General features: G+C 41.0%; 1 protein-coding gene across 5 annotated transcripts in view; it reads right to left on the bottom strand.

The window, feature by feature from the left end:
- APBA1 (amyloid beta precursor protein binding family A member 1) overlaps positions 1 to 19,873 on the bottom strand; it is a 205,841-nt gene that overhangs the window by 66,249 nt on the left and 119,719 nt on the right. For all 5 annotated transcript variants that reach the window (XM_074394704.1, XM_003935634.4, XM_010346139.3 and 2 more), the window contains one exon: positions 1,970 to 3,239. In XM_074394704.1, the coding sequence (XP_074250805.1) occupies positions 1,970 to 3,169 (1,200 nt within the window). In that variant the 5' untranslated portion in view covers positions 3,170 to 3,239. The remainder of the gene's footprint in view (positions 1 to 1,969; positions 3,240 to 19,873) is intronic.

The raw sequence follows: 19,873 nt of genomic DNA, 5'->3' as shown, positions 1-19,873 counted from the left end.
TAGAAGCAGAAAGAGAATCTTTATAGCAAACGAGTCAGCGCAAAGGTTAGTCTTCCTGATATATTCTTACAAGACTGTGACACCTAAGCCTGCCACGTTATCACATTTCTTAGGTATTTCAAAAATGGAAAATGTCAATGGTGGCATCAATTTCTTTGGGTAGCTCTTCACAACGAAACAGAATTTGGTTTAAAATAGAATACATATCTTCTGTGAACTGGGAAGGATTCCCTGATACCACCAGATGTGAAAATTAGGCACCTACTGAAGCTTATAATGAAGTATAGGGTGGATGAAAAACGTGCAGAGTCCGGGTGTTGTGTCTCATACCTGTAACCCCAGCACTTTGGGAGGCCGAGGCAGGTGGATCACCTGAGGTCAGGAGTTCAAGACCTGCTTGGCCAACATGGCAAAACCCCGTTTCTATTAAAAATACAAAATTAGCCAGGTGTGGTGGTGTGTGCCTGTAATCCCAGCTACTCAGGAGGCTGAGGCAGGAGAATCACCTGAACCCAGGAGGTAGAGGTTGCAGTGAGCCAAGATGGCACCATTGCACTCCAGCCTGGGCAAAAAAAGTGAAACTGTCTCAAAAAACCAAACCAAAACAAAAAAAGCTGCTGAAACTGGCCAGGTGCTGTGGCTCACACCTGTAATCCAAGCACTTTGGGAGGCCGAGGTGAATGGACCATGTGAGGCCAGGAGTTGGAGACCAGCCTGGCCAACATGGTGAAACCCCATCTCTACTAAAAAATGCAAAAATTAGCCAGGTCGGTGGGGCGCACCTATAAGCCCAGCTACTTGGGAGGCTGAGATAGAATTGCTTGAACTTGGGAGGAAGAGGTGGCAGTGAGCCAAGATCACATCAACGCACTCCAGCCTGGGTGACAGAGCAAGACTCCATCTCCAAATAAACAAACAAAACCGCAGAAACCACTGGCATGAAAAGGCTCAGAAGGACTTCCTTGATTTCCTCTAAAGAGGGCAAACCACCCATCCCAAATCGTGAAAGGACTGACTTAAGGCAGTTCTCAAATTGTGGTCCTGGGACCAGCAGCATCACATGGGAACTGTTAGTGACAATGTTGAACTTTAGCTGAGAACCAGAAAAACAAAATGAAGAAATACCCCCATCTTTCTGTGTTCTGGGAAATTCCTTCCCCTCTGACTTAGAGTAGGAATGCTCCTCTTGTTTACCTATGACAAGGCCAAACGCAGACCCTCTACATTCCCATTCGTTCTTCACAAATTATCAGCTGAACAGCTTGCTAGCCAAACTTTGGTTACATTTCTCTCCCCCAGTGCGTGGACTGGCCAGCATCCAATCGCTCCTGAGAAAACGCTGGTCTCAGGTAGAAACAGTCTCTGATTCACAGCACATTCCCCTCCCACCCTTTTCATGCCACACACCCTGTTCTTTCTACTTGGCTACTCCTACCTGTAAAACAAACCCCACCTTGTGCCTAACTCTAGAGACCCTAAAAGATCTTAAGGTCAGAAGTTCTCCTATGGCAATAGTCCTTCCTCCCTATAATGAAACCGCACCTTTCTCTCCTTTGCAATAATCCTTTCCAATGAAGTGTCTCCTTCCTCAATCAGGGCTTTTTATTTGGCATTAGAAATACAGATTCTCGGGCCCTACCTCACACTTTCTGAATCAGAAACTATAAGGTGGAGGGTGATGTGCCCAAGAATGCATCTCTCACAAGGCCTCCAGGCACAGTGTGGGAACCACTGATTTGAAGCCATCCCGCTAAGAATCTGATGAATGCATTCAACACTTTAATTCTCTCCTGCTGGTATTTCATTCACGAGAGTTTAGGTGTAAACTGTTTGAGGCTGGCGGAAAAGTTCTTAGCGTCCCCACAGACCGTTTCCCATAAAGGCACTACCTAGGGACATACAAGGCCGTGGGGCGCCATCTCCCTCCCACCGCGTGGATCCGAGCAAGCCCGAACCCTCACCAACTTACATCTCCGTCCATCGGCCTCTGGTCGTCACAGTCCCTGGTGGGGCTAATATCTTGGCGCATGACCCAGATGGGCTCTTTGGGCTCGTCGGGGGTGTAAGGCGAACGGATGGTCCTGGTTTTCACCTCCTCGATGGCCTCCTTGATGTCCTTGATGGCCAGCGAGATGGCATCACGCTTCTCCTTGCTGTACCGCTGCCCGGCCTCGCCGCCGCCTGCGGGGCCAGTTGCTCGCTGCTGCCCTGCCGGCGTCTGCAGCCCGGGGCTGTCGGGGCGGCCGCCGGCCGGGGTAGGGGGGCGCTCCAGGTCCTGCTCGGCCTCAGGCATGTCCTCAGCTGCCTTATCTAGGCTCTGCGAGCTCATACTCTGCTTGACCTCCGCCACGATCTGGTCGATGTCCTCCTCCTGCTCGTAGCTGTCCATGCGCGGGTACGGCGCGAACTCGGCCTCCTTCTCCGGGCTGTCTGACTCGCCGTCTGAGCGTTCGTCGTAGTGGTGCAGCCGCGCGCCCAGGGCCTCCTGGCGGTACGCGGCCGCCTCGTCGCGCTCCTGCTCGTAGAGACGCAGGCCGTCGCGCGCGTCCAGCTCGGGCGCGTCCCCGATCTCCTCATACACGTGCTCCTGGAGGCCGCCATAGTCGGCGTAGGGCTCGGCGTAGGGCTCGTCCTCGCCGCGGTGGAAGAGCCGGTGCGTGTAGACGTAACCGGAGTAGGCTGCGTTCATGGCCTCCTCGTGCTCCAGCGAGTGGAAGTGCAGGTGGTTGGGCAGTGTGCGGCGGTGCGTGGCCTCCGCGTGCTCGGCCTCCGCTTGCTCTGTGTACTCCTCCGCCTCGGGCCGGTACTGCACGGCGTAGGCGCTCTCGTCCTCGGGGTCCTGCGCTCGCTCTGCATCGTAGCCGTCGCGGGCCGCGGCGATCACGTCGCCCTCGGCGGTGTCCGTGTGGTTGTGGAAGCCGCTCTCCGTGCTGGCCGAGCGCGCCAGGCATTCCCCGCGCTCCTCCTCCTCCTGGCCGAGCTGGGCGCGGAGGTCCTCGAGGGCACGCCCACGCTGGTGGTGGCCCGCATAGTGCTGCTGCTGTGGAGGCTGCTGCTGCTCCTCTTCCACCTCGGGGTGCTCCAGGTCGGCCTCCACCGACTCGTTTACCTCCCCACCTGCCGCCTCGTCGGTCACCTCCACCTCCGCGGACCCCTCCAAGTGGTTCATGGTGGGCGTCAGGGACGGCTGGGAGAGAAGCTGGGCCCCGCTCACTGCGCTCTCATTTTGCTCCACTGGACTGGAAAAACAAGAAGGGGAGAGGCCGTCACATAGTGCAAACAGTGGTTATGAGATGAATATCCAGATAACCATAAAAGCAACTGCTATTGATTCCTTTTGGATATGGGTCAATTAAAAAATGACTGCAAATTTCAGCTCAATCTAACAGCACATACATAGCACGCATCATAATTTGTAATTACATATCTACTTGTTTAATTGCTTATTGGCTTTCTCCCTTCCCCATCCCTCAGACTGAGTGCCTCAGGAACATTTTGTTCTTCACGCACACTATTCAGGTCCCATTTCTGATGCATCTGAATAAAGAGTACTACTAAATTGAATGGGCCAATTGACACATTTTCCATCTGCTAACAGATAAATCTCTCCAAATTAAACGAGGATCCCAGTAACTTTAGAAATCACTCCTTAAATCAATTTCAAATAATAATAATAACCTTGAACACCTTTTGAAGCCATTGCTGGTAACACACATATGCAGCCATTCGGAGGGTGGCTGCCAGCTAGCAAAGGAATCCTGCCTTGGCTCTGTTATTACTAACTCTGTGATCTCGGGCAAGTGGCTTAATTTTCTGGACCTCCATGATGTGACTGGGCTCATTTCCTACATGCAGGATGTTAACAGCTATTACACAGGGTAAAAAAGACTCCGTGATCAAATAAGTTTGGAAAACGGTGAGTTATAGTTGACTTTTCATTGTTAATATCCAGAAGGAGGAGGATGCAGGATACCAGGGTTTCCCTAACTTGTTTGACCAGGAGATACTTTTTCTTCCTAGAGGCCAGCGTTATACAGCAGCTGGTTCCTAATAGTCAGGCTTCCCTGTTGCCCAGGGAAGCATCCAGGATTCAACCAACCACAGACGACAATCTTCGGGGGAAAAAAACTAACATAATACAACAATAAAAAATAATGCAAGTAAAAATAAAGTATAACTGATTTACATAGCATTAATATCATATTACATATTATAAGCAATCTAGAGATGATTCACAGTATATGGGAGAATGTGCATAGGTCATATGCAACTATGCCATTTTATAATGAATTTTCATATCCACTGGGGTCCTGAAACCAACCCCCACAGATTCCAGGGGAGGACTATAGTCACTTCCCCCATATACCCTGCATTTAAAAATCTGTGATTTTTATGAGTTGCCATTATAGCTAGAACGGGATAACAGGTGTATTTTTTTTTTTAATATGGGTAGGTCTCATTCTATTTTCAGAGAAATTTGTAGCTTGAGAGAAAGATTTGCCTTCAACCTCTCTCAATTTTTATCACAAAATAGCTCTATAGTATATTCTGTGCAGTATATAGAAATAGACACAGAGAATGTAAAGAACAACAAAAAAACAGGCAGGACCCCTGTGATTTTGAGATCCCCGTGGTAAATGGGCTCAACAGTATGTGTAAACTTGCTATTATGTTCTTTTGGAGAGCCTCTCTTACAAATGGACAAAATTGATGGGAAGTGAACTCTTAAATGTTATAGCAGACAGCCCCAGGAGGACCAGGGATATCTGACTGACTCTAGTAGTGAGATGCATTATATTCTACTCAACTCCCTGTCACAACCACTGCAGTTTCCTTCGAGCATTGATGACCATCCCAACAGTAAAAAAGGCCATTTTGGAGCTACCAAGTCCACATTTAAGCAGAAGTATCATGTTTCCCCCATTCTTTAATGGATCTACCCTGATTGATACTTGCTAGAAGAAAAGAATCATAGTTTACAAGAGAAGAACAACTTTTATTGCTTCTCCACTTGATATGAGTCCCACTTCATATAAATGAGATCCAGCCTCTTTTGAAAAATTGTGGGCTCCTCCCATTAACTCCAGACAACAGTGACTGTGGACTAAGTATAAGAAAGTCTTCCAAAAGCAAGTGTGAGTCTCCCTTTAAACCTTGTTGGATGGTTAAGGCTGTAAATCAGTGGCAGGGGCAGGTGGGGTGGGGGATGATTGAAACTGTTCCACCTCAGATCATCAGGCATTAGATTTTAATAAGGAGTACATGACCTAGATCCCTCGCATGTGCAGTTCACAATACGGTTCATGCTCCTATGAGAATCTAATGCTGCTGCTGATGTGACAGGAGGTGGAGCTCAGGTAGCAGTGCTCACTCACCTGTTGTTGTGCAGTCGGGTTCCTACAGGCCATGAACCAATACGGGTCCATAGCCCATGGTTAGAGACCCCTGCTCTAAACATTAGAGGCAAGTGTTGGTGCTGCAGGCCACCCAGTTAAATAGCCTCCAGTGGATTATGAGAAACACAAAACAAATATTCAACTCAATACAATACATGGGTAAGAACAGCATACCCAAGTTTCCTTCATAAGGACTTTCTAAAAAAGACAACAGATAAATCTTCATTAAATCTACATTGGTTTCGTAACGTACAAATCTAATTCTAATAAACACAAAGCAAGCATTCACAGAAAGGGATAGCAAACATATCATAGACTTTCCTGGGTTCTTTTATCCTGAGGTTCTCAGTTGTATGTGGTCAGTGTAAGAAAGACAGTAACAAAAACCACACAAAGCACCTGAACGACCAACAATTCATGATAACCATGTGTGGAACTGACCAAATTGCTATCTTCAGGGAAAATGGCTCTTCTTTAGCTTGATGAAACTCTACTGACATATGTATTAAAAAGAAATTTTAGCTCATTCTGGGTTAAAATCAGTGAATGGTGCCCTCTTATAAAACATGGGTTGATTAGAAAGAAATGGAACTTCCATGTGTGTATATACATGAAACCGTGGTAAAGGAAATTCTCTGGTGGGGTGGGGGATGGAGGAATATAGTGTTAAGATAATGTAGTGTTAGTACAATAGAGCTTTTTGTTCCCTAAGTACCTTCTCCTTATACCCCCGTCCACAAAACTCACATACAGTGTTTGTGTTTTACATACCATCCTGTTTTCAATAATATGATTTGGGTTGTGGTATTGCAACATGTTAACAAATAACAGACATCGACTTTGGGGGTTTCCCTAGGACAAAGGCAACTGTCAAATTTTAAGGAAGGAGCTGAAGTTGATGCTCAGGTTCATCCTACACACAAGAAAACTGTTCTCCATACCCTGGCAACTTTGGGAGTGGTATTCATAAAAAACATTTAAACTGCTTTTTAAAAATCCTAGGTTATAATGGGATTTATTGGTACAAAATTTTTGAAAAGCAGTTTGGTACAATTTATTGGTACAAAATATTTGAAAAGCAATTTGTTGGTACAAAATTTTTGAAAAGCAATTTGGCAAGATGAATTCAAGTTTTCAAAAGGTAACATAACTTTTACCCCAGTAATTCTACATATAGAAATCTAAAAGAAAAAAACTTAAATATGAACAAAAAATGTTTCTCAGTATTTTCTTCAAAAGTAAACATTTTAAATACCAAATATTAAGTGATTAATATTTATTAAGTACTGATAAGTACTGTGCTAATCATGTTAGGGTCATATTGTGATCAGAAAGATGTGGGCGTTTTTCTCTCTGGGAAGCTCTACCTGGAGTTCCCATAACACTTCAATTTAACCAGAAATCGCACCTGAAGAAATCACACCTCCTCACCCTCCCTCCGCACTTTGGCTCTCAAACTGGGTTCCCTCCTGTATTTCCTGTATGGGCAAATGGCACTACCAGCCACCCCCCTGAATCATCTCTTTCTCTCATCTCTCTCCTCAAAATGATGCCAGACTCCACTGTCTTAATAACTCTAGGATCAGCCTTACTGCCACTGCTTTGTCTTGGTCTGTCTTGACTACCTGGTTGTCTCCTTGACTCTGATTTATCAGCCTCCTCCAGTCCATCCTCCTCACTGCCAGCCTGATCTTTATAAAATACAAACCTGAATCCCATAACCCTACTCTTCAAACTCTTCAGTTATTCCCTTCTAAGGCACAGTATAAATGCTTAGCTAACTATGTCCCAGGTACTACCAGGCATTTTCCACATGACTCATTTAATCCTCACACTAGCCAGTGAGGAATTCTGCCATTATCAGCTCTTCTGAAAATGAGGAAATGGAGGCACAGAAATGTTGGTGATTGTCCCAGGTCATAATCTGGTAAGAGAGGCCCCTGGCATTTGATCCCTGCACTCTAGCTCTGGGGTCTGGTCTCTTGAGTTCTATTCCTGGCCAACAAGCCCTTGGGATGCTTCACCCCTTTAGTCCATCTCCACACTTCACCCCATGTGAAGTGACTTTTCTAACAGCCAAAGTCCTGGTGCTGGTCCTAACTGCTCTCCCTATTCATGCCAAATTTTAACCTATAACTTTTCTTTGGTGAATCTTCTTGTCTTCTCCAGGGCAAGGTCATACTTGATGAATGTCAATTAGGTGCCTTCCTCCAGGTACGTTTGAAGCAATGGTACAGAACAGTGAGCAAGCCAGAGGAGGCTTCCCTGCTTTCAAGAAGTCCGCATTCTGGTGCATTGGGTTAGGGGCAGAGGGAAAAAAGGGCAGACAATAATAATGTAAATAAATAAACAAGATAACTTCATAGGAAACATTTTATGACGCAAATACAACAGAGTAATGTCAAAGAAAATGACTGAAAAGAGGGCATTATGTAGATATCACCCAGAGAATGAGATATCACCCAGAGTTGAGGTCTGAAAAATCAAGAAAGAGGTGGCCTTGTGAAGATCTGAGGGCAAGGGCCTTGAGGTGAGAAAGGATCAGCTATATTCAAGGACAGAACTAATGTTTGAAGGCAGGTGTGGAATGAGTAAGGGACAGTATGATGGGAGATGGGGACAAAGAGATGGGAAGGGACTGAGTTGGGCAGAGTCTGGTACACGATGATAAAGGTTGTGGATTTATTTCAAGTGTAGTGGCATGCTACTGGGGAGCTTAAGCAGGGGATTAATAAGGCCCGACTAAGCCTCCCTTTGTACCCACTGTGCTTTTTCTCTCTCTCTCCCTTTTCCTTTCTCTCTGCCTCTCACACACACTCACACCATTTTATATGTGTGTGTGTGTGTGTGTGTGTGTGTGTGCGTGTGTGCGTGTGTGCATGTGTATAATTTATCATGGCTTCTATCATTCTGAGTAGTAACTCTTCATAACTATGAAGTCCTTAAGGAAAGATGTCTTGTCACGTATCTTTGATTTTCTGGAGCCAAGTACAGAAGGTGTACAGAAGGTGGTCAAGAAATTTTTAGTAACAGAAAAAGAAAAAATCTTTATTCCTCACCCCTCCTACCCAATAGTTGGGGCCTTATAGACTTCTAAACATTGGCATGATCGCCTTTGGAGAAAAACTCATTTCTTCTTTCCCTCTTAAATCTTTTCTGCCCTTATTTACCCATGCAAACTCCTTCAACTTCTGATACTTTAAGTGCCTAAAGAATGCAAATGATTCAACATTCTCCTGTATTTGAGTGTGTTGATCCAATGGGCATTTATCGAACATGTACCCAGTTATTGTGCAAAGCAAAGGGGATGTAAAAGTTTATAAACCATGGTTCCTGCCTACAGGGGCAGACAGCTTTGATAGTGATGATACCTGGTGATAAATGCAAAATGGAAATATGCTCAGGATACAAAAGGAGCCTAGAGTTAAAACAGTGTCAACAATTGCAACACCTTTTGAATCATATTAAGGGCTGCTGTTCATATGGGTTCTGGATTTCATGAGGTAGTGAGCATCCTAAGCAAGCTTAGGAAAGAAGTGATGTCATCTAATCAATGTCCTTGATGATTAACCATGTGCCTCTAGAGAGAGGCAGAGGCAAAGGAAGAGCAGCTGATGGAAGAAAATCTCTTCTCCTCTTTTTGGATGACCTGGAAGACTCAGGCAGGATAGTCCCCTCCTCAGGGGCACCTGCAAAACATAAAGAAGGAGTGCTGTAGCATGCTGGCTACAGGATGAGGGTCTCCAGGTTACCAGTGGTGAAGCACAGATGGCTTTCTGGACCATGGTTCTAGAATGTTTTACAGCTTGGCTGAAAAAGGTGAACAAAAAGAGGGATTTTCACTTCAGTGCACCATTTAGAAATAGAATAGTTCATGATTTAGCAGTTGAATCCAGGTATCTCATAATGTGAAGCAGAGGCTTATGTTGATTTGGGATTGATAGAAGGGAAGGCTGTAAATTACTTTAGTTAGTCTTTCCTTAAGTAATCATTAATCAGGATTTCCAATAAACTGTCCCTTTTAGCATATTCAGAAGTCTTAACTATTATAAATATGCATATATATACACCCAACATTAGAGCACCCAGATTCATAAAACAAGTTCTTCTAGATCTATGAAAAGACATAGCCATACAAGAGTAGTAGGAGACTTCAACACCTCACTAACAGCGTTAGACAGATCATCAAAACAAAAAACTAACAAAGAAATTCTAGACTTAAATTCTACATTTTACCAATTGGACCTAATAGACATCTTCAGAATATTTCACCCATCAGCCACAGACTGTACATCCTTCTCATCCACATGCACATGGAACATACTCCAAGATCAAATACATGCTTGGCCATAAAGCAAGTGTCCATGAATTTAAAAAAATCAAAATCATACCAGCCATGTTCTTGGATCACAATGAAAGAAAATAGAAATCAATACCAAGAAGATCTCTGAAAACTACATAGTTACATGGAAATTAAGCAGCTTGCTCCTGAATGACTTTTGGGTAAATGATGATATTAAGGCAGAAATCAAAACATTCTCCGAAATAAATGAAAAGAGAAACACAAGATGCCAAAATCTTTGGGATGCAGCAAAAGCAGTGTTAAAAAGAGAGTTTGTAGTGCTAAAGGACTACCTCGAAAACTTAGAAAGGTCTCAAATTAACAATCTAACATCACACCTAGAGGAACTAGAAAAACAAGAACAAAGCTAGCAGAAAAGAAGAAATAACTAAAATCAGGGCAAAAATGAAGAAAATTGAGACCCAAAAATCTATATAAAGAATCAGTGAAGACAAAAGTTGGTTATTTAAAAGGATAAACAAGATTGATAGACGGCTAGCTAGATAAACAAAGAAAAAAAGAGAGAAGAACCAAATAAGTACAATCAGAAATTACAAAGGTGACATTATAACTAATCACACAGAAATGCAAGAGATCCTCAGAGAATATTAAGAGCACCTCTTTACACACAAACTAGAAAGTCTAGAGGATAAATTCCTGGATACACACACTTTCCCAAGATTAATCAGAAAGAAATTGAAATCTTGAACAAACCAATATTGAGTTCCAAAATCGAATCAATAATAATTTTTAAAAATGCCACTAACTGAAAAAAGCCTTGTAACAGATGGATTCACAGCCGAATTCTACTAGATGTGCAAAAAGCTGGTACCAATACTACTGAAACTATTTAAAAAATTATGGAAGAGGGACTCCCTAACTTATTCTACAAAGCCAGACATTATCCTGATACCAAAACTTGGAAAAGACACAATGGAAAAAGAAGGCCAGTATCTCTGACAAACGTAGATACAAAAATGCTCAACAAAATACCAGCAAACTAAATCCAATAGCATATAAAAAAGTTAATTCACCATGATCAAGTGGGCTTCATTGCTGTGATGCAAGGTTAGTTCAACATGTGCAAATCAATAAATGTGGTTCACCACATAAACAGAATTGAAAACCAAAATTATGATCCTCTCAACAGATATGAAAAAAGCTTTTGATGAAATACAACATCCCTTCATGATAAAAGCCCTTAAGAAACTAGGCATCAAACGAACATATCTCAAAATAATAAGAGCCATCTACAAAAAGAGACAAAACCACATCCAACATCATACTGAATGGGCAAAAACTGGAAGCATTATCTTTGAGAACTAGAATAACACAAGAATACTCACTGTCACCACCTATTTAGCATAGTATTGGAGGTCCTAACCAGAGCAATCAGGCAAGAGAAAGAAATCAAAGGCATCAAAATAGGAAAAGAAGAAGTCAAACTATCTCTGTTCTTTGACAGTGTGATTCTATATCTAGAAAACCCTAAAGACTCTGCCAAAAGGCTCCTAGAATTGATAAATGACTTCAGCAAAGTTTCAAGACATGACATCAATGCACAAAAATCAGTAGCATGTCTATACACCAATAGTGTTCAACCTGAGAGCAAAATCAATTACTCAATTTCATTTCAAATGCTTGCCCGCCCCCCGGCCCCAAAATCTAGGAATACATTTAACTAAGGAGGAGAAAAATCTCTACAAGGAGAACTATAAGACATTTCAAAAAGAAATCATAGATGACACAAACAAATGGTAAAACATTCCATGCTTATAGATTGAAAAAATCAATACAATTGAAATGGCCATACTACCCAAAGGAATTTACAGATTCAATGTTATTCCTATCAGACTACCAACATTTTTCACAGAACTAGAGAAAACTATTCTAAAATTTATATGGAACCACAGAGGAGCCCGAATGGCCAATCCTAAGCAAAAGAACAAAGCCAGAGGCATCATATTACCAGACTTCAAACTATCTTATAAGACCATAGGGACCAAAACATCATGGCACTGGTACAAAAACAGACACACAGATGCATGGAACAGAATAGAGAACTCAGAAATATAGCCGCACACCTACAGCCATCTAATTTTTAGTTGAAGTCAAGAAAAATAAGCAATGGGGAAAGAACTTTTTGTTCAATAAATAGTGCTGGGATCACTGCCTAGCAATATGCAGAAGAATGAAACCGGACCCCTACTTTTCAGCATGTAAAAAATTAAGATGGATTAAAGATAAATTTTAAATATCAAACTATAAGACTCCTAGAAGAAAATCTAGAAAATATCATTTGGTCTTGGGAATACCACATCAGCCTTGGGAACGAATTTAGGATGAAGTTCTCAAAAGCAATTGCAACAAAAACAAATATTGACAAGTGGGACCTAATTAAAGAGCTTCTACACAGCAAAAGAAACTATCAACAAATTAAAAAGATAACCTACAGAATGAGCGAAAATATTCACGAACTATACATCTGACTAATGTCTAAAATTCAGAATCTCAAAAAAGAAATAACCCCATTAAGAATGAGGAAAAGACAGAAACACTTTTTTTTTTTTTTTTTGAGATGGAGTTTCGCTCTTGTTACCCAGGCTGGAGTGCAATGGCGTGATCTCGGCTCACCGCAACCTCCGCCTCCCGGGTTCAGGCATTTCTCCTGCCTCAGTCTCCTGAGTAGCTGGGATTACAGGCACGCTCCACCATGCCCAGCTAATTTTTTGTATTTTTAGTAGAGACAGGGTTTCACCATGTTGACCAGGATGGTCTCGATCTCTTGACCTCGTGATCCACCCGCCTCAGCCTCCCAAAGTGCTGGGATTACAGGCTTGAGCCACTGCGCCCGGCCAGAAACACTTCTTAAAAGAAGACATACAAGTGGCCAACAAACATTTTTTAAAATGTTCAACATCACTAATCATCAGATAATTGCAAATCAAAGCCAACAATGAGGTACCATTTCACACCAGTCAGATAGCTGTTACAAAAAGTCAAACAACAACAGATGCCAGTGAGGCTGTGGAGAAAAGGGAACATTTATGCACCACTGGTTGGAATGTAAATTAGTTCAGACACTGTGGAAAGCAGTTTAGCGATTTCTCAAAGAACTTAAAACTACCATTTGATCCAGCAATGGAATTGTATACATCTTGTGTATATCCAAAAGATAATTGTTCTTGGTGGAATGTTGTTCTACCAAAAAGTCAGGTGCATTTTTATGTTAGTCATGGTACCATTCACAACAGCAGACGTGGAACTAACCTAGGGGCTTACTGATGGTGGGCTGGGTAAAGAAAATGTGGTACATATACACCATGGAATATTATGTAGCCATGAAAAAGAGTGAAATACTGTTTTTCTTATAGCAACATGCATGCAGCTGGAGGCCATTATCCTAAGCAAAATAAGGCAGGAACAGAAAACCAAATACTACATGTTCTTACTTACAAGTGGGAACTAAACATTGGGTACTCATGGACATAAAGATGGTAACGATAGACAGTGGGGACTTCTAGAAGTGGGGGAGGACAGAAGAGGGTATGGGTTGAAAAACTACTAGGTAGTATGCTCAGTATTTGGATGATGGCGTCAATCACATCCCAAACCTCAGCATCATACAGTATACCCAGGTAACAAATCTGTACAGGTAACCCCTGAATCTAAAAGTCAGTATTATTTTTAAAAATTGTGAAAAAATAATATAAATGACTTGAGCACATGGTATATTTATTAATATTATCATTTCCTAATTAAGGTTATATAGGGGTGGCAAACAAGTAGCTAAGCTACTTCTGATCTGTTTTGAAATGAAGCTGTGTATAAATAAATCAAACAAATTATAAATACTAAACTATGCCCAGGCCAATATATGTGGTATTTTACATATTACATTTCTAGCCCTCCTTCAGTCCCAGTGGGAATTATTACCTGCATTTGCTGATTATGAAGCAAAAGTTCAGACAGCTTAAATAACTTATCCAAGGTCACTTAGAGCTGAAGGGGTGGAGGTAGACCTGCCTGGCTCTCGCTGTTCATGTTCTTCCTATTGCATTACACTGAGCCCATAAAGTGATGCAATTGATTTTTTTAAACAAACATCTAAATTGGTGTAATTCCTTTTAGAATAGTCACCTTGGCAGACTCTATACTTACAAGTTCCAAGGGCACTGTGTTTGCTCAGAACACTTTGGCCACTCCTATATTGGAATTGTTTTCAAAGTTAATTTATGGGCTTTGAAACTACCAGCAAATTGTTTTCAATATTCTGTAGTCATTTTTTGTTATATCTGATTTTTTACCTCAAAGGGTATCATCCAGGTTTATCATGCACCTTATTTAGAAGATTTGGCTGTGAATGCTTTTTGATGTTCTCCAAATATCAAGTCTATCCCTAAAAGAGGAAGATGTGCATCAAGCCAAGATTATTAAAAAGACTCTGGCATAAGCTCTGAAGTTAATTCCAAAAGACGGCTTTAAAAATTGCTTTGGCTAGTGGCCACATCTTTAATATAAGCCTTCACCCTCACAGGGAAAGTAAAAGAACAGAAGCCAATTGGGTGAATATATTCTTGTGTGATGACTACAAAATGAGGTTCATTACTTTCATCCCACCTTGCAATCTGTATAATTTTTGCTAACACTAACCAGGCAGGAAAATTAATTCATCCACTTGAATTAATTCAGTAGTGCCAACCACAAAGATCTGATCACAGCCCAGCCTTTGATTAAAGAGAAAATTTTGAATTTATGCAGACTTTCTTATTGTCTAGCACTTTAACAATCCAATCATTCATTTATCATTCTGGTTTCAATAAAATACATGAAATAAGCTTAAGGCAATCACTGGAACTCAGAAGGGAGATCTTGCAAATTTTATAGAAAACTCAAGAGACAGTCTCTGGAAATCAAAGCCAATTAAAAGTCTCTCTGAATTTTTGTGAAATGCCCTGGTATAAAATCAAACATATCTACATAATCCATAATTTATTAAAGGTTATATGAACTTGGCATTTTTATTCTGTTACAATCCCTTTTTATGCTCCTAAACAACTTCCTTTTTACCCTCCGCCCCTACTACATTTATTATCTCTATTGCTACCTTACACTCAGTTTGGGGGTATTAAATTGCCAGCTACAATCAATCTGGCCCATTCTCTGTCTCTATCTGTCTCTCTCTCTCTCTCTCTCTCTCTCTCTCTCTCTCTCTCTCTCACACCCACCCACCCACACACACACACACACACACACACACACCCCAAGATGATATTAAGGATAGTAAGTCTCTAAAATCAGTTAAGCTATGTTAAGTTTTCAGAGGCTTATTAATTGACATCACACCGCCAAAGGAGATGAAAACAGTAATATCAGGCAAAGGACAAATTAAATAGTAATTCATTAAAATGTAGTCTTCTTTTTTTTTTTGAGACCATGTCACTTCAAATTTACTGCTATTGTTACATTTACAGATTATTTGGCTCAATAAAAAGTCAGTTAATTTGCCTCTCTCTATTCCCTCAAGTTTTCTGTAGCTTCTAGTATCTTCCTTCTCCAAATTTACACCAGAATATCAGCTACAATCCTAATTACGAAGCTTCAAATTGAATTCTTGTTCCTGAGCTTCTTTTTATTCATAGGTCAGGAAAGCAGCAAAGGCTATGCTGGTCATAATCCTCAAACTTATTTTTGGTTATGTCTTAAATCTGCTATGCTAGGGCTACACTAAATGATCAAAAGGAGCTACATTCAGGAAGGTTCACTTCCTGATAATTCAGCTTCGCAAATCCCAAAAAACCAAATCCACTAAGCAACTATTAGGTAGCAACAATGGAGATAACTTAAATTTGAATTTGATGAGCCAGAAATCTCATAATGATTCAAAGCCTCCCAAGACAATCAATTCTCTAAGTTCAGTCATGTTAGCAAAAAGTTAACAGGGAAAGAAACATAATGTGGAGAAAAACAAAAATTAGTTTTCTTAAAAATGACAAATGGATAATCTGGAAACCCATAGTAGTTTATTGGCCATGTTGATCAGAATGTAAAGAGATATGATATCTGCATCTATTCCCTTCTAGTTCAATAATTTCATTTTAGCTCCTAATGGGGGAAGATCCGTAAAATCCAAATGTGGTTTTGAAGATCCACAACCTTTCAGTCACCTCGAGGGAAGACATGAGCTTCCAGAGGAAATTCTTTTTAATTTGCTTTATTAAAAATAGCATTCATCTTCAGAGTAAACAGACCACCGATAGAATAGGAGAAAATATTTGCAAATTATGCCTCTGACAAAGGACTAATATCCAGAATCTACAAGGAACTCAAATAATTCAACAAGAAAATAAACAAACCACTCCATTAAAAACTGGGCAAAGGACATGAGCAGATATTTCTCAAAAGAAGAACAAGTGGCCAACAAACACATGAAAAAATGCTCACATCACTAATCACCAGAGAAATGCAAATTAAAACCACACTTAGATATTATCTTATACCAATCAGAATGGCTATCATTAAGTCAAAAAACAACAGATACTGGCGTGGATGTGAAGAAAAGCAAACACTTCTACATTGTTGGTGGGAATGTAAATTAATCCAATTTCTATAGAAAACAGCATGGAGATTTCTCAAAGAACTGAAAATAGAACTACCATTTGACCCAACAATCTCATTACTGGAAATCTACCCAAAGAAAAAGAAATCGTTATTATATTAAAAAGACACATGCACTTATATGTTCATTGCAGTGCTATTCACAATAGCAAAGTCATGGAATCAGCCCAAGTGTCTATCAATGGTTAACTGGATTTAAAAAATGTTGTGTATATATAGGCCATGGAATACTATGCAGCCATAAAAAAGAATAAAATCATGTTCTTTGTAGCAACATGGACAAGGCTGCAGTCATGATTCTAAGTGGACAAACTCAGAAAAAGAAAACCAAATTCCTCATGTTCTCACTTATATGTGGAGTCTAAACAACGGGTAAACACGGACATGAAGATGGAAACTATAGATGCCAGAGACTCCCAAAGAGGGGAGGGTGGTAAAGGTGAGGGTTGAAAATCTTACCTATCTGGTACAGTGTTCACTAATTGGGAAATAGGTACACCAGAAGCCCAGTCCCCACCAATATGCAATATACTCACATAACAAACATACACATGTACTTCCTAAATTTAAAATAAAAAAATTTTTTAAAGTAGTGTTAATCTTACTGATGATTTCATAAGGAAGATGAAGTGAGAGATTATATTACATACCACACCACTTACCCTCCAAAACAAGTCTGTATTGGTTTAATTTTCCTAAGCCTTTCTTCTGAGTCACCAGCCATAGGGTTGCCCCTCTCTCCTACACAGTCTTGAGTCTTAATGGTTCATGTCCTTTCCTTCTGGATCATCACAGTCCAGAAAAAATGTAATATGAGTCACATATGTTATTTAAAATTTTCTAGGGTGCAAAAAACTTTTTTAAAGAAAATTTTAATATTTTATCTAATATATTTAAAATATCATTTCAACAAATAATCAATATAAAGATTATTATTGAGAAAGTCTACATTCTCTTCTTCCTACAAAGTCATCAAAATCCAAAGTGTATCTTACACTGTAGCACATATCAATTTGGACTAGCCCCACTTCAAAAGTTTGACAGCTACACGTGGCTAGTGGCTACCACGATGGACAGTACAGTTCTAGATCTTTCTCTAAGCCTCCTAAAATCTCTCTTTTCTTTTGCAGAATAATTTGGCTGTGTCAGCTCTTCCAAAAGTGTATACCATCACCCTTCTCCATCACCCTGTTCATCAAAGAAAAGATCCTTGGAAGGATCATCAGAATTTTCCCTCCTAAATGATAGGAGATTGTGAATCAAGTCCTATACCACTTGGTCATCAATCTCTCAAAGGGGCTGGCTCCATTATTCTTCCATCCCCCCAAATCCTTATCACAGTCCTCTAATTTCAGGTCTCATTGGGTCTCCGAGTTCACTGTCATTGCATCTGCTCCTTCCCTTCTCCAGCACTCCAGCCTTGCCTTCTCTTTTGCCTTATGTGTCCCACAGACAATCCACAGGTACATGGCCACAGCTCACCCATTGCCCCTGCCCTTCAGCACTCAAGGCCTCTGTACACATAAGTCAGCAGGAGAAGTTGCTCAAAGATTTCTCAGACAGGCAATGAGGCTCAGCTGAAGCCAGGGAATATAAAAACAGAGAGAACTCTTTTCTCTCACTTGGAGGAGTAGAAATGGGAAAGAGAACCCTAGGAACTGGGGAAGGGAGTAAAAGGCAGGAAAGCATAGTGGTTAAGAATGCACACTGAGTCAGACTTCTGGCTCAAATCTCAGGTCCAGCACTCACTAGCTATGTGACCTTGGGAAAGTCATTTAACCTTAACTGCTTCAGTTTCCTCTTCTCAATCTGGCTCACACTGCAAGGATTAAATAAGCTAATGTAGCACTAAGAACAAGAATTTTAAAATATTCTTGTCAACTCATAGATTGCACAACACAAAGAGTGAACCCTAATGTAAACTATGGACTTCAGGTGATAACGGTTTATCAATAGGTTCATCAACTGTAACAAATGTGCCACTCTGGTAAGAGATGCTGATGGCTGGGGAGGTTGTGTGTGGGGGGCAGGGGAGAGGGAGGAAAGGGGTATATGAAAACTCTGTTCTTTCCATTACATTTTTCTGTAAACCTAAGCTGCTATACAAAATGAAGTATGTGTGTGTGTGTATATATTCCACTAATTAAAATATGCAAGCAAGACTGCTTCACTTTAACAAAACTAACCTTAATTGAAGCTTAAAGACATATGGGTGGGCCACAAGTCTTCCACTGTCATAACACTGGCCCAATTCTAAGACCCGATGCGTCCAGGTGTGGATGGCAGGAACCTGACTGGCACAAGAGGTCTCTTCCCAACCACTTGGCTCAAGTACTGCCCTGTGACATCTGTGTGTGTAACTGCTATTTCTGGAGCCTCCTGACAAGCCAGTCCCCACACTCTGGGCTTCTGGCTCACAAAGTGCCTGCTCATGCATTGCTAGCACTCAGCTCACATCTGTTGCTGTGACTTCCCAGCATGCTGCAACCAAGCCTCATTATTTCAGTGTGTGCTTCGGTGAGCTGTGAGTGGCTCTGCTTGCCCACCTCACAGCGGTCCACTTCAGTGAACAGTACTAAACCTCTTCGACCTTGTGTTACTTACACCCATCCATGTCCAACTCAGGAAAATCACACCTCTGAGTAGGCAAGCTGTTTGCAGCCCTTAATTTGCCATCATTAATTCTTACAACCTTTCTTCGTCTATAAAATTGGTCAGTGAAAAGTAATTTGAAAGTATCCATCAAAATTATCACTCAGGGGAATTTATGTATATACTCACACATCATACATAATTGTGTGAAATGACTTAAGTACAAGGCTATTTAAATGACTAATGCACAGTGTGTGTTCACAAAAGACCGAAAACAACTAAAATGTCCATCATTAGGAAATTGGTAAAATAAATTATGTTATGTCCTTGGATAGAATCCTACGTTACACAAAGTAGGTGATCTATATAACAGATATAGAAAGAACTGCCCTCATGCATTAAAGCTCAGATCATCATGTAATAAACATTGCTGTATAACTATGATGGAGGGGATAGGATTTTATGTATGAAAATCTCTGAAATAATAAGTAAGAAATTAATAACAATGCCTATTTCTTTTAGAGGCAGAGAAGAAAGGAGAACTGATTAGACTGGGGACTGGGATGGGATAGAGGCTTTTAAACATATTCCTTTTTGCACATTTTGATGTTTGAATCACGAATCTATTTAGAAAACTAAATACATAATAAAAATAAAAACCCATTCGGCCTACTTTATGGGAGTGTTGGTTGCTTTATGAACCGTAAAGTGCCTGAGAAAATTTACCTTACTGTCTTGCTGAGGAAGGGCTGATAAGCTGAATCCCTGCAAAACCTTTCTGTTTTCCTGCTGAAGAAACTTTCTTACCACATTTCAGGGTTCTTGCTGCTATGCTGGTACTCAACTTCTGTTTACTTTAAGCCTCACTATTCAAGAGTGATGTCTCTGTTGACAAATTGCAGGGGGTACAAGTGGTAAAAAGATT

Source organism: Saimiri boliviensis, chromosome 2 (assembly GCF_048565385.1).
Source record: "Saimiri boliviensis isolate mSaiBol1 chromosome 2, mSaiBol1.pri, whole genome shotgun sequence".
Classification (NCBI taxonomy): Eukaryota; Metazoa; Chordata; class Mammalia; order Primates; family Cebidae; genus Saimiri; species Saimiri boliviensis.
Note: the sequence above shows the minus strand (reverse complement) of the source record. Positions and strands in the feature narration are given on the sequence as shown.